The sequence below is a fragment of the Phoenix dactylifera genome, chromosome 13 (assembly GCF_009389715.1).
Source record: "Phoenix dactylifera cultivar Barhee BC4 chromosome 13, palm_55x_up_171113_PBpolish2nd_filt_p, whole genome shotgun sequence".
Taxonomy (NCBI): domain Eukaryota; kingdom Viridiplantae; phylum Streptophyta; class Magnoliopsida; order Arecales; family Arecaceae; genus Phoenix; species Phoenix dactylifera.
In genome coordinates this window covers 8,363,748-8,377,148 of record NC_052404.1, presented here as the reverse complement: position 1 = coordinate 8,377,148, position 13,401 = coordinate 8,363,748, and the positions used below count along the sequence as shown (strand labels likewise).

The 13,401-nt window shown below is 37.7% G+C and overlaps 1 protein-coding gene across 6 annotated transcripts; it reads left to right on the top strand.

The window, feature by feature from the left end:
- Positions 1-4,699: 4,699 nt before the first annotated feature.
- LOC103709700 (COP1-interacting protein 7-like) lies at positions 4,700-13,298 on the top strand. 6 transcript variants are annotated; one of them, XM_039132953.1, is made up of 12 exons: positions 4,852-5,215; positions 5,371-5,446; positions 6,379-6,627; positions 6,963-7,148; positions 7,250-7,361; positions 7,433-7,457; positions 8,526-8,560; positions 8,679-8,713; positions 8,798-8,950; positions 9,277-11,801; positions 12,680-12,766; positions 12,871-13,298. In XM_039132953.1, the coding sequence occupies exons 3-12, from the start codon at positions 6,557-6,559 to the stop codon at positions 12,936-12,938; spliced, it is 3,297 nt and encodes a 1,098-aa protein (XP_038988881.1). In that variant the 5' UTR covers positions 4,852-5,215; positions 5,371-5,446; positions 6,379-6,556; the 3' UTR covers positions 12,939-13,298. The 6 variants fall into 6 exon arrangements, with proteins under 6 accessions (XP_008793394.2, XP_008793402.2, XP_008793401.2 ...); XM_039132954.1 differs by having other exon boundaries at positions 5,371-5,459; XM_008795172.3 differs by lacking the exons at positions 4,852-5,215; positions 5,371-5,446 and adding an exon at positions 4,700-4,845.
- The last annotated feature ends 103 nt before the right edge of the window (positions 13,299-13,401 follow it).

The window sequence follows — 13,401 nt, the reverse complement described above, 5'->3', positions numbered from 1 at the left end:
CTTGTCTCGCACTCTTTTCAGATCGCAACGGATACTTTGCACTGAAGCTGATAAGCATTTAGCCATCCAATGTACCTTCGAAGATTATGGATGGAGAATGAGGTACCTTCGAAGGTTGCCAAACCTTCGAAGATCATGCCTACTTTAGAGGCAGTCCAGGACCAACCAAAGGGATATAGCCCAGAGACCTAAGATTTGAGCCATGCCAGCTCGAACCTTGCCTTTTAGCGGTCCACCAGTTCCTACTTCCATGGCACCTGAACAGGAAAGCTAAACTTTTTTGGGGTTATCTTCCCCGATCTTTGAATGCAGATAAAAACTTTTTTTTTTAACCTTTCGGACATATTCGGTGGAGCAGCAGCGATCGAGAACAAAACCACATGTCTAGGCAAAGAAAATGATTTTGTTAGGTATTACCGACCCCATCTTTGCTGCTGAGGCGGCGGCACGTATCCATGGGTACAGACAGTATTTAGGGGGAGAAGCTTATTGTCTGGGTATCCGTCGTAGTCTCAAAAGAACAATATTACAGTAGCGAGAAGGAATCATCATAATGGTTTTGTATGCGTTTGTTGTCCTTTTCCATCCCCTCCCACCCTTGAAAGCCAAGCCTCCCTTTCTATCTTTCTCCTACTAACCAACGCATATATGGGTCGCCGCGTTCGGTACGCCAGGTATGCCCTGTGCCCCCCCGGGTACTGCTCTCACATCATCGCTATTGGGCCACTTCCTTTATTGCTCATTAATCTGGAAATATTTTATTGATCAGCTTTATATGTGCTCTTTCATTTATATTTTGTTTTTTTAATTTGGATGATAGTGCTCAAGGTAACAAAAAAAAAAATAATAATAATAAAGATCCATGGCAACCATCCTCTGGATTTGCTGGTTTTTTTTTTTTTTTTGCTTATGCTCTTTATCATTAAAAGTTTATTCTTACCTCTTGTTTTTGATGATTAGGTTACCATTTAGGCTTTAAACTTCTATACAAAACATATACCATACAAAACCATAACCATATTTGTGAACAAAATGAAAGTAATTAACTAATTATACGTAATAAAACAGATGTAAATATATACAAAATGGAAATATTACATGAGCACATCATTAAAATATTTTTTATACAACGCAAGGCTAAATATAAAATAATATTAAATAGAAGAAAATATGTTTAGAGAGACAAACTGAGGACAGGGTGGTTTAATATGTGGCAAGTTACTCTAGAGGCATCTTGTAGGTCGGAAACAAGATTTATTGTCCTCCGATCTTATTTAGTTGTATTTATAATAAAATTGTATAAATTATTTACTTTTTTATTAAAAAAAATAGAATCTCCAAGATGCTTTCCTATTCGATCTCTTTCTAGAATGAATGCCCCTCTCACCTAAAACTGCAGAAATCTAAACCGGTATTTCACATGTCAAGCGTCCGATGACCGTGCTTGCGCTTTGTGCGGGCATTTGCCGTGCAACCACATGCCAACAACCAATACCCAGCCTGATCTCCAAACGAACTTTTAAGAAAAGCACATGGGCTCCCCCACGTCAGGGGCATTATGGGAAGAGAATCCAGAATTGATGGCCGTGTATTCTGGGAAGTCGAGGCAACGCCGATTCCGGGAACATACCACATTTCGTTCCGTCATCCCAAAAATGCCCCTCCGGCGAAGCGTCTTATCTGGTCCAGTTGTAATGACCAAAATGCCCCCCCCGGGGGACATCTCTTTGGCTTAAAGCGGGTGGACATCTCTTTGGCTTTCGAGGGACCAGAGATCGCGCCCGTCGTAGACGCAGGCAGGTGAGAGACCGTGGCATCAGCTCCATGATTTTAAAAAAATATATATAATAAATATTATATAATTAAATAATATATATTAACTAAACTAGTTATTTAATAAGTTAATATATATATATTTAGATAAATTAATATATAATTTTTAGAACATAATATTCGTCAATACAGTACACAGATAGTATACACTTAACGAATTAGTCATCTAGCAATCTAATACATACTTTTAAATAAATTAATATATAGTTTTTAGAATATCATATTCATCAATACACACTGTATAGTCGATGATGCATGTTTGTCGATTTTTTGATGCATACTGTTAACTTATCTGATACACAACTAGCAGTAATCTAATACATACTTTTAGGTAAATTATTACGTAATTTTCTGAATATGTTTTTTAATCAAATACATACTAAGTAATTAATCATCTCGCATTTATTTTTTTTTTAAGTTACGAGATTGACGGACTCTATTAGTAGCAGGAGTTTTATTTTTGTTTGACTTTTGAGTTTCTTCTATAAGATAGGTGTTAGAGGAAATATAACAAAACAAGAAATTTGCCACATATGATTTTTGTTCATGTTTAGTTGTCCATCCAACCATCCAATTGTTGGTGATGTGACTCTGATAATTTTCGATCTAATGGTCTCCTAGCTTTTGCCATCGAGTTTCTGGTAATTTTACACTGTCTTGTGTATTTACCCATGTTTGGATGGGCGGTGATGGATTAGAATTTCTCGTAGCTAGCTTGTCAACATTTCCTATCTTATTTCAACTCCAAAAACTTCCTGTTTCAACTACTAACGAGAAAAATGCTCTTTCTTAATTATTATTCTTTCCAAAAATATTTTTCAACTTATACGAAGCTTTTATAAACTTTCTTCATGTGATCTTTGGGATATATCAATATCATGCCTATACTTGATAGTATATTATAGAGCATTAAATGGGACCTATGAGTGCCTATATTTGTTAGAATGACAGTATAATGTTGGACCAAAAGAATATGTTTTGGTGCTTGCTATAATCATATATAAATAATTCTATCTTGGAATAAATTTTATTTTTTAATCTTTTTATATATAATAATATTATAATGATTTAAAATTATTGTGACCATAGCTATTGCATAGCCATTGAAATGTTGTATTTCAATCTTTTTTCTCCTTAGAGTAACCCCCTCCCCATTTGCTATATTTATATTTGTGCTTATGGTTGTGGTTGAGAATGGCATGATTGACAGATAGGAGTAGGATTTATTATGCATCAGAGATCGCATTTTGTTGTACTTCTTGATTTAATATAACAGAAGCTCTGAAATTGTTTATTATCAAATTATAATTTATCCCTTGTGAATTTACCAATATCAAATGCAGACATTCTTTGAGGAAGTAGAGAGTTGTGGTCCAACTCACTTTTGAAAGCAATTTTTATGTGCTTATTGAAACTTATATCTTTAGGGTGCAATAAGGTCGTAAAGAAATAAATTGGAGCCGAGGATAAGAAAATTCATTTCATCAATAATTTGAGGGCAAAAGGAAAAAGATCGAACCTCTTAAGCTTCTAGGTGGTTGATCTCTAGACTTCTAAGATATATTTTTAAAAAATAGATCATAATTCCCTTTATTTTATATAGTTTTACTTTAAGGTGATTCATCTTATATATGTGTGCGCGCGCAAACACACACATATAGGTCTAAGGCGTGAATAAGGCATGTTTGCATATCAAGTTTAGCAAAGTAAATATCAACAAAAAATATGATACTTCACCAAAAAAAGATACTATGTATAGATCAAACAAAAAAGTGCGAGTTTCATTCAATATCACAAATCAAATTCAGTTTTCCTCCTTGACCATATTTTTGTTCTACAACGAGAGCAACAATTTTTTATAAAAAAATAGGAAAGTGTTGAAAAAAAACCCAAGAGTAGGTAAATATAGTGATGTAACATAATCTATGAATTGGGTTTGAAAATGATAGCATTGCTAAATGATGTATCTATGATAGAAGCAACTGTGAGAATGGAGCATAAAATATATCCCAAATAATTGAGATGATTCTTTGCTTTATTGACTAGTTTAACTAACCATGCTCAATAAAATATTGATACAAGGACTCATTACCATTTGTCTGGTTACGTACATAAATACACCAAATATATATGTACTAAATTTAATTAGCATGGACGAACATTTGGGAATTTATATGATAAATAAGCAAAATGTTGAAAATATATTTACAACTAATATTTTTCATGCAATATTAGTTACTAAGCACCCTTGTGATGATCCATGAACTTAGCTTGTTTATTTACCTTCTCTTAAGGAATAATCCAGTATGCCGATTCAAAGATTGATATTGACAAATTTAAATATGCATCTTACCTAAATACATGGATTCCCAAGGCAAAAGAAGATTGAAATTCAAAGAACTCAATCTACATATTCCAAAAGGATACATGGATGCCTTGCAAAAATCTAAACATGGATAATTATAGTATAGGTTAATATGTAGTCTCTCTCCCTATCTTTAGGGGGAAAAAGAACTTAGGCTTCATAACACCCATATTCATCATCAGTCAAAACTATGATATTATTCTTCAATCAATAATTTGGTGATATTTGATGATCTCCCTGATATTCCTCTTGCTTCGTTGGCTGACCTTTGCGTAGGCAAACGCTCTCCGGTCGTTTTCTCCAGCAGCCGCGGGCCACCACGTAAAAGCGACGTTTCGGTTAAAAAAACAAAACGGAGGGCATTTTCGTCAACCAAAAGAGAAGACCCACCGACGTGGCGCTCGAGATTTAACAAGCGTTCGCGCTACGCTCGATGGCATCCCCGCAAATGTCACAAGATACCGTGGCAAAAGCGTCATCCGGCACTCGCTCCCCATGTACTGTCGCCCGTACTCCTCTATTTCCTCACCTCCTTTCTCTCTCTCTCGTTCTCTCGCTTTGCTTTTTCGCCTGACAGTGGCTTATTTTATTCCTTGGGAAGAGCGGATGAGGAGCTGTTGCTAGGGTTTCGTCCCGGATTAGATCTGGTAATCTTCGCGTTGCTCGTCTTCTGGGGTTTTGTGATCTCGTTTGCTTGTTTTTTCTTTTCTTCCAGAGCGTGTGGGAATTTGAATGGAGCACAAAGAGGCTCGCTTTCTGAGTAAAAAGTTGATCATGGTTCTGAGTGCGGGACCTAATCGGGCAATGTATGCTGGATCTGGGGTTTGTCTTTGCTTTTGTCGGGTTCTTTTGGATAATATGCTTGTTTCGAGTGCGAACTTGGGGGGAGATTCGAGTGCAAATGGTTCCAGAAGTTGGAGATTGGTGGGTTGTTTTGCTCTGGATAGGAGCTGTTAGCTTGATGTCTGGGGATTTTGAAGGATAGGTTTCTTTGGAGCTTCTTCCGAGCTTCGACTTGTACGTTGTTTTTTGGGATAGAAGTTTGAAATTGTACTTATTTTACCGTGGGTTTTGGTTGTGGATTTGGGTTTGAGTAATGGTGCTTCGAAGGTTTTTCGTGTTGCGGGGGCTTGAGATGTGTGGTTTGATGATTTTAGCTGTTTGCTCCTCAGATTGTGTGCCGTGGTTATGACTTCATATGGCTCGAAATGTGGGAGATCTGAAGCTTCGCTTGGCTTGGAATTGAAGGTTCCATCGTTTGGTTTGTTTGTTAGGCACCAATTCTTCAACTTTTATTTAACCGTGTTGTTTTGAAATGATGTTTCATTTGCTAGACTTAAGATCGGTTATGTCTTTTCTTTATAATTTAGAGAAATCTTCGTGAAGTAGTTTGATTTGGGGTTCTTGATTTATTGGAGCTAATGAAGATGTTCCGGAGCACTTTTATTATGTGATTGGTTTGAACTGAAAGGAGAGATTTTGCTTGCGGTGCTAATGAAGATTCTTCTTCTTCTTCTTCCTTTTTCTCCAAATGAGCCTGATTTGCGGTTTTTGTGGAACTGAATTTCTTTCTTTTTTTCTTCTTGGATGATAAACTTGAGCTAGAAATGATGGTAGCAAGCTTCACTTTTGCTAGGGTGCTTAAAATAATAATATGTCTGTATGTGCGTGTTTACGTATATAATCTTTCCTTCCAAATTTCAGTTCTTGAAGAAGATTAATCTAACTTAAGGCATATTTGAGGGCGTTAATGCTTGTTTTAAATTACAACATTTAAGGCAATGCGTTTTAAACACCCCCCCCCCCCCCCCCCCCCGCCCCCCCCTCCGCCGCGGCCCCAATGTCTCTCTCTCTCTGATAATGGGTTATAACATTATTTAACTGTTTATGGGGAAAGTCTTGTTTTGTACACAGTTTTTTTGAAAGTATTCACTTGGACGATGTAACATCGATGGTAAATGTAGGAGGGATTTGCTTTTTATTTGGCTGTGCTAGTTCTGTTCAGACATTGAATAAACTGGGGCAGCATATTATATTTTAGGATGATTTAAATATATCAGGATAAAATTACTTGTTTTTTAGAAGCATTTTTATCTTCAAACCTCCTTGCATCTATCTGAAGTTTTCTTTCTCTATATGAGATCTGATAAATGCTCCTTACTACTGGCAAGTCACTGCAGATTTATTGCAGCTTATGCTGTTGATGCTCACAGTTTTGCTGGGGCCGCCTTACTGGAAGCTTGCTGGAGATATGCACATATCTGGTGCTCATGAAGTCATCCTCTGAAATGGAAACTCTTTAGGACATCAAGGGAAGAGTGCCAGAAGAATTAATTGTTCTTAGAGTGACATAACAAGATGGAGGGAGAGATAACTGCAAACACAGTGCTGGATTACGCTGTCTTCCGGATATCATCAAACCAAAACAGGTGATACATGGCCAACTGTATTTCCCATATTTTTCCTGGTTAAATGCTTTTATTTTATTATCATATTTACCTTTCTTCCATTTCTTAATTGAATTTAACCAATTAGCAGAAACAGGCATGTACACACACACTGCATGAAGAAGAGTTTGAGTTTTGTTGCATGCAAGTTTTTGATGACTGTCACCAAGAAAAAGTGGCTAAACCCAAGATTATATTAAGAATGACTGCCATTTGAAAAATGTACCTTAGGTCTCACTATCACCTTATATTTACATGGATTAAGAGTTTCCTTATGTAATATTTAATTCTTTTTTCTTTTTAACTCCAAGCTGCAGATATGAGGCACTTGTTTGCAGCAAGGGCAATACAGAAAAACTAGCTTCTGGTCCTTTGGATCAGCTAGCATTGCATTTGCCAGAAGCAAAAGGATGTCAATCTAAGTCATCCAGTCAAAGCTTCCAACTACAACCAGTCGAAAGCCTCAAGGGTTCATCGTGGTTCACCAAGTCCACTCTAGGGAGGTATTTATATTGATAGAGATGTTATATGTATGTATATATAGTATATAATATATATATTCTTCTTTGTAGTCATGCTGATTATCATCATTTTTGTTTTTCAGATTCTTACATATTGTCAATTTGCCTGAGATGTTAAAATCTGTCAATGCAATTGAAAATGAGATGTCACAGTTGGAGGATACCAGAAGATTTCATCTTTCTCTATATGTTAAGGTAATGTCATTTTTCTGTTCCTTTTTTCCAAATATCAATCGGCGAAGCTCTAACATATGCCCCTTTATCAGGATCATCCTGGAAGCCAAACAGCAGGTATCTTCTGAAGGGCCTCTTTGAACTAATTTTGGTTACACCATCGACATACATAACATCGTGACACTGTATGACTATGCATGGCTTGATCAATTTAACCCACCATAGGCACTGGTTTCCACAAGCTATTTTATATTTGGAACTCTGCTACTTTCTTCTACCTGTATCATTAGCAAAGCTTGGTTGTTTTCTGTATGTGTGTGTGTGTATATTTATATATGTATGTATGTATGTATGTATTGGTTTTCTTTTGCATGTCTTGTTTGTTTCAGAGCCAAAAATCGAAAAAAGAGAAGGAGAAGGATGCTTTGAGAAAAAAATATATAAAAGGACGACAATTATTGAGGCAACCAATAGGATACATTTGACTGAGAATTAAAAAAATACATATCAATGTGTCTTACTGGATGATCAGAGCAAGCTTTTCATGACCCTGCTTTCATTTGGTTTGTGGCTTGCTTGATTAACAAATGAGCTGAACTAGAGCTAGGCTTGGCTTCCTTGAGCTCAGCTCAATTAAGCTTGAGCCATCTCATTTAATTTTGATCCTATTTAATCTTCATTGCCCTTTGCACAGAAAACTTTGTCTAAATTGTTTACAGATTAAATCCAAGTTCTGTCTTTTTACCTTCTCTTTAAAACATTTAATGCATTTCAAACTGCCATTTTTCTGTTTTTTTTTTAAAAAAGCAGAAAATATTCCTGTAGTTGTCACCAACATTGAGTGGGTAACTGCATGCTTCTTTTTTCCCCCCCACGATTATCCAAAATTTTACATATTTGCCTTCCCTGCCTTTATTTTATGTTCATGCTCTTTCTTTGGTTAATGGTTGAACTGCATAAACCGTACGATACTGCTTACATAAGAGCTATCTGCATACTGCTACATATTATAAAAATATTTAATGAGTTAATTTGCTGCATAATTTTAGCATGATGACATACCTTGTTTGTTATGTTTCTTCCTTCTACATTCCCATTTCTAGTGCTTTAGGTCATATTTAGTGGTCATTTTTACAAGTTTTTTCATTTTGTTTCTCAAAATGCCATTTTCTTCTGTCCTGACAGATGGCTGCTTGGATGAGGTGGGACTAACACAGAAAGTAATCACCTTTCTCCATATTGCCTTTTTTGGTTTAGTTACTGTTTGCGCTATTCCAGAATTTAACACAGAAAATTAGCATATGGTTGCTCAAAGCTTATTTTTGTCTCCATCCGCAGATAAATGTTGAAACAATGTCATCAGATGCTACAAAGTAAGATCTCTAGTTTTTCCTATTTTCTGTTGGATGCTGTTCTTGGCTTAATTGTAACTCAGCTACTAAGATGCATACTGCCAGGAATGAGTTGTTGCGAGCAATCAACTTAAGGTTCACAGTACTAAGAGAAGAGCTGGCAGCCTCTTTTGACCGAGCTGCAGGCACCACTTTGTCCATTAAACAGATATCTGATCTAGAGGCATTTGCTCGCCATTTTCAAGCAGTAGATTTGAGGTATGTTGTCATAAAGTTGGTGCATAATTTTACCTGTAGTCTGTTAATAAAGGTTTAACCTATCGGGCATATAGCTGATGACCAGGCTGTCTATTCCTCAAGTTTCCTTTTTTTATTTTATTTTATTTTTTTAACTCTCTTGCTTGCAGTTTCAAAGTTTGACAAAAATATTTTTAATCTTTTGACCTCTCATCTAATTTTAAAACATTGCACCCATTTTTGGGTGCATAATATCATATTTTGTTGCTTGTAACTTTTCCTTATTGTTCTTAAACTTATTTTTTGGTGGTTTACCAAGTTGATCCTTTTTGTTTAATGGTAATCAGGAATTCATTGTTGAAGTATTTGGCTATCATTCCGAAGGACCAACTGTCAGAGCCTACAGTTGAACAGACAACACATTCAGAAGATACAACAAATAACTGTGAAGATATTACTGGAGCGATTTGTCAGCCAAGCCAACAAATTGATATAACAAAACCTTTCAGCGACGGTGCCTCCCCAGCAAAAATTGCCCAAGCTGAGCGTCAAGGCTCAACAGAAAGTGAGGAATCATCTGACTCTAGTGATGAAGATCGGACTTGTGTTGAAAGAAGCAGGCCTCTTATAAGATCTGCATCACCTAGGAGGTCTGCTTCCCCCATGCGACGAATCCAAATAGGAAGATCTGGATCTCGAAGGTCTACTGCACTTACCATTAAGAGTCTTAGTTACTTTCCTGTCAGGGAAAGAATTCCATTTAACAGGGATGCTGATAGGAACAACAGTGAAGATGAATCTGACCAACCACAGAGGAAATCTGACAACACGGTAGGAAGGATAAGTGTTCAGGATGCTATCAATCTCTTTGAGAGCAGACAAAAAGATCAGAATTTGGATATTCAAAGGAGAGCTTCAGGAGTTTCTATTAGTACCAATAAGTCTGTATTAAGAAGATGGAGTGCAGGCATGGGCAATTCTTTTAACCATAGCTCGCAGCAAAGTGCCACAAACACTGGATCCCAAAACACTTCCATTGATTTAGCTACTGAGGCAGAGGAAAAGAAATTGACTGAAGTGAAGGTGGAATCCAATTTCTCAGAAAGCTTGAATCCAGATGAAAACCCTCAGGATAGGGAACCATCGGAAGTGGTGAAGATGGCATCCCCTCCAAAGAATAATCCTTCTGATTTAGTAAAATCCCAACCTGAGGAAATTAGTGACCGAGCAGCAGCCTCTGCTGAATGGAATCAACATAAAGAAGCAGAGCTTAATCAGATGTTGATGAAAATGATGGAAAGCAAGCCTGGAAGATACCAAGAGACTACTACTTGTACAGTTGGATACCAGGATGTTGCCTGTGAGCAGAGAGGGGGGTTGTGTAGTCAGTACAAGGAGAAAAGAGATGAAAAACGTCGAGCTGAGAATGCTGGAAAGAGTGCAGCAAGGGAAGGCCAATTTAAAGTGATGCAGGAAACTCTTGAACAGAGCAAAGCAGTGATGGCCTCAAAAGCTGGAGGCATCATAGGGAAACATGATTCAAGTAATTCTCAAAGACCACGAAGAAATTTGTCTTCTTCGCCTGTGTTAGTCAAGAAGGAAGTTTCAAAACCAGCAGGTCCAAGAAAAGCTTCACCAAAATCATCACCCTTGCCAACTTCACGTAACTCGCGGTCGTCTGGATCTTCCCTGAAAGCTAATGCATCACAACCAACTAAAACCTCTCCTAGGATGATTCCAAGCAATACCACACCAAACCGCAGAAAGCCACAGTCAACACCTTTACAGACTCAACCAAGCCCCAAAACAGAAAGACTGGTACAGAAAGGCAGGAAGGGATCCCCAGCTGATGCCAAACCAATTATGAAAAGTCAAGAAGAGAAGAAGAAAGCAATGACAAAAACTACCAAAGTTGCGAAAGCCCGAAGTCCAGCAGCTACTGGAGATGTCTCTCATTGTATATCAGCCAAACCAAGTTTCTACAACAAGGTCACAAAGAAGAGCAGTGTAGTACCACTGGAGTCAAAACCCTTCTTGAGAAAAGGAACTGGAATTGGCCCTGGTACTGGCTCAGCGACAATCAAAACTAAAGTTTCTCTATCGGATGATTCTGCAAAAAACAGTGGAAATCTTACTCAAACTGAAGAAAAGGAGTCTGCTCCTCTGACAGATGAGTCAACCACTAGGGTACTAGAGCTTGATCTTGCCCAACCAGCAAATGATGTTGATGCAAGTCTAGAAAATTCACTAGATAGTGATTTGATTCTTGAAAAAACAGAAAACTCAAAACAGATATTAGCTGTATTAGACAATGGCTTCCAGAGCCCGGTAGAACCTCCTGCTCCTGAGATTGAACCTGATGAGGATATGGGCATCTCATCAGCTGCATGGGTGGAAGTAGAGCATCAGGAAGTGTCTGCTAAATGGGACAATGACATGTCAGAAATCAGCGCGTCACCTGGGCTTGCCCCAGTGACATCATCAAGCCCCCGGGTACATCATTCGCTATCACAAATGCTGCAAGCTGACAGTAGTGAACCAGAGATCATTGAATGGGGAAATGCTGAGAACCCTCCTGCCTTCGTCTATCAAAAGGATGCTCCCAAGGGGTTGAAAAGGCTCTTAAAATTTGCTCGAAAGAGTAAAGAAGCAAATGCGACTGGTTGGGCAAGCCCGTCAGTTTTCTCTGAAGGAGAGGATGATCCAGAAGAACCTAAAGCTGCAAACAAGAAGAATTTGGATTCCTTGTCAAGGAAAGCTGGCCTTGGCAAGGGCTATGGCCAGCTGAAGACCATGTTAGGTGAAAGTCTTGATGGTGGGAATTCTAGCAGAAGGACTGCGGACTTCCTTGGGATGCATGACATCTTATCAGGTATACTTGATTTCCATTAAAAATATCACCACTTTATTTTAATATTATAAAGTACCAAATATAGACTTGTCCCTAAACAGAGTAAGATACTGAGACCCAATGGTGTTATCCTATTCTCCTTACTGGTGGACGTTTTAAAGCGGTACATACTCTTACAAAAACCAGATAATGCAATATTCTTTTCTTTAAAACAATTATCTACTTACTAGTTATAATGCACTTACGTCAGATTTTCCATGCTTACAATAGTGTTGAGCACTTGTGATCCCCCTAACAAGAAAAACGGATGGCCATGATGACATCTAATCTGAGTCATTATGTTTCATTGAACTATATTGAAAAGTATCCTCCTATATTTGTATCGCACACTTCTGTTTCCTTTGTTTTCTTAAGTGTTCCCCTGTTTTGCTTACAGCCTTAATTGTCTCTTGAAGATTAAGCACTGAAGCAAGGGGTGTATTTGTTTAAGGTTGAATTGTACCATAAAACTCATGGATAGGTGGCTCAGGGGCTCATGGACAGGCGGCCAAAGTAATTTATGTTATGGTGGTAGAGATTTTCCTCAAAGTATTAGCTACATTCCCCATATCCCGTACCTATAGCAGATGAATAATATAAACATTTACATGTTTTTGGTATTCTAAATTGATAATCCTGATCTACCAAAGTCGTCTAGTTAGCTCAACTTGCAGTAGAGCAATTTGTTGCCAACCATCAATCTGCGTCCTACTTTAGGTGGAGCCTTGAGCTAAAACAGGGTTGAGCGGATTAATTTCATTCATGTGAACCATAAATCAAAAAACATGTTGAATCAATTATATGCTAACCATTTGCTGGTGCATTTATTGCTTTTAATGCTTGGATAATGGTTCGATCAGCTCAATCAAGTGCAAGAAGTTTTACATCTCTTAGATCTGACAAGTCGCGCGAAGGGCATGTTCCAGTGACGGCCACCTCAACTAAGGGTAAGTTGTGTTGCAATGGACCAGTATAAGTATTCTTATTTATATTAATATTGGGCGCAGCTTTTCATTCTTGTAGGTAATTTCCCCACTTTCTTTACTTCCAGCTTCTAGGTCATTCTTCTCTCTCTCAACGTTTAGGAGCAGCAAATCAAGTGAGACGAAGCCTAGATAATGCCGAGCACTGTTCCAGGTCATGGTGGAGATAGGTTGCCATCAACTATTCCCCTCAACCAGGTGTAGAAGCCGGGTCTGGTTTGAGGAAAACTTTATTTCCACATCCAGTTTTTCTTGTATTTGGGCCGTGTCATTGTTTTTGGGTAATCCCAGCTTATATTCTCATGTTTCACCTGTAAATGTAATAACTATCTCAAGTCTCAACGATTTCCTTGAGAACATGAACGTGTTTCTTGTAACCGCAGTTTAACACGTCTAGAGAGAATGCATGTCTGGAGTAGCTGTTAGCTTATTTTTTTCAAATTTATGTTTGACATGTTTTACAGTATAACGATTTCAACTCTGTTTGCGATTTGTTTGATCTCACTGGATGCCAACCATCCTAAATATGTTGTTTAATCTTTAGATAACATCTTTTTAATTCGGGCATGAGAAATTAGAAAGCCAGTCTTGTTACACCG

Coding starts and splice junctions, on each gene's coding strand:
- LOC103709700 (XM_008795172.3), top strand. CDS start 6,557: ATGGAGGGAGAGATAACTGCAAACACAGTGCTGGATTACGCTGTCTTC. Junction 11,802..12,679: donor GATGCATGACATCTTATCAG/GTATACTTGATT, acceptor TGGTTCGATCAG/CTCAATCAAGTGCAAGAAGT. Junction 12,767..12,870: donor GACGGCCACCTCAACTAAGG/GTAAGTTGTGTT, acceptor CTTTACTTCCAG/CTTCTAGGTCATTCTTCTCT.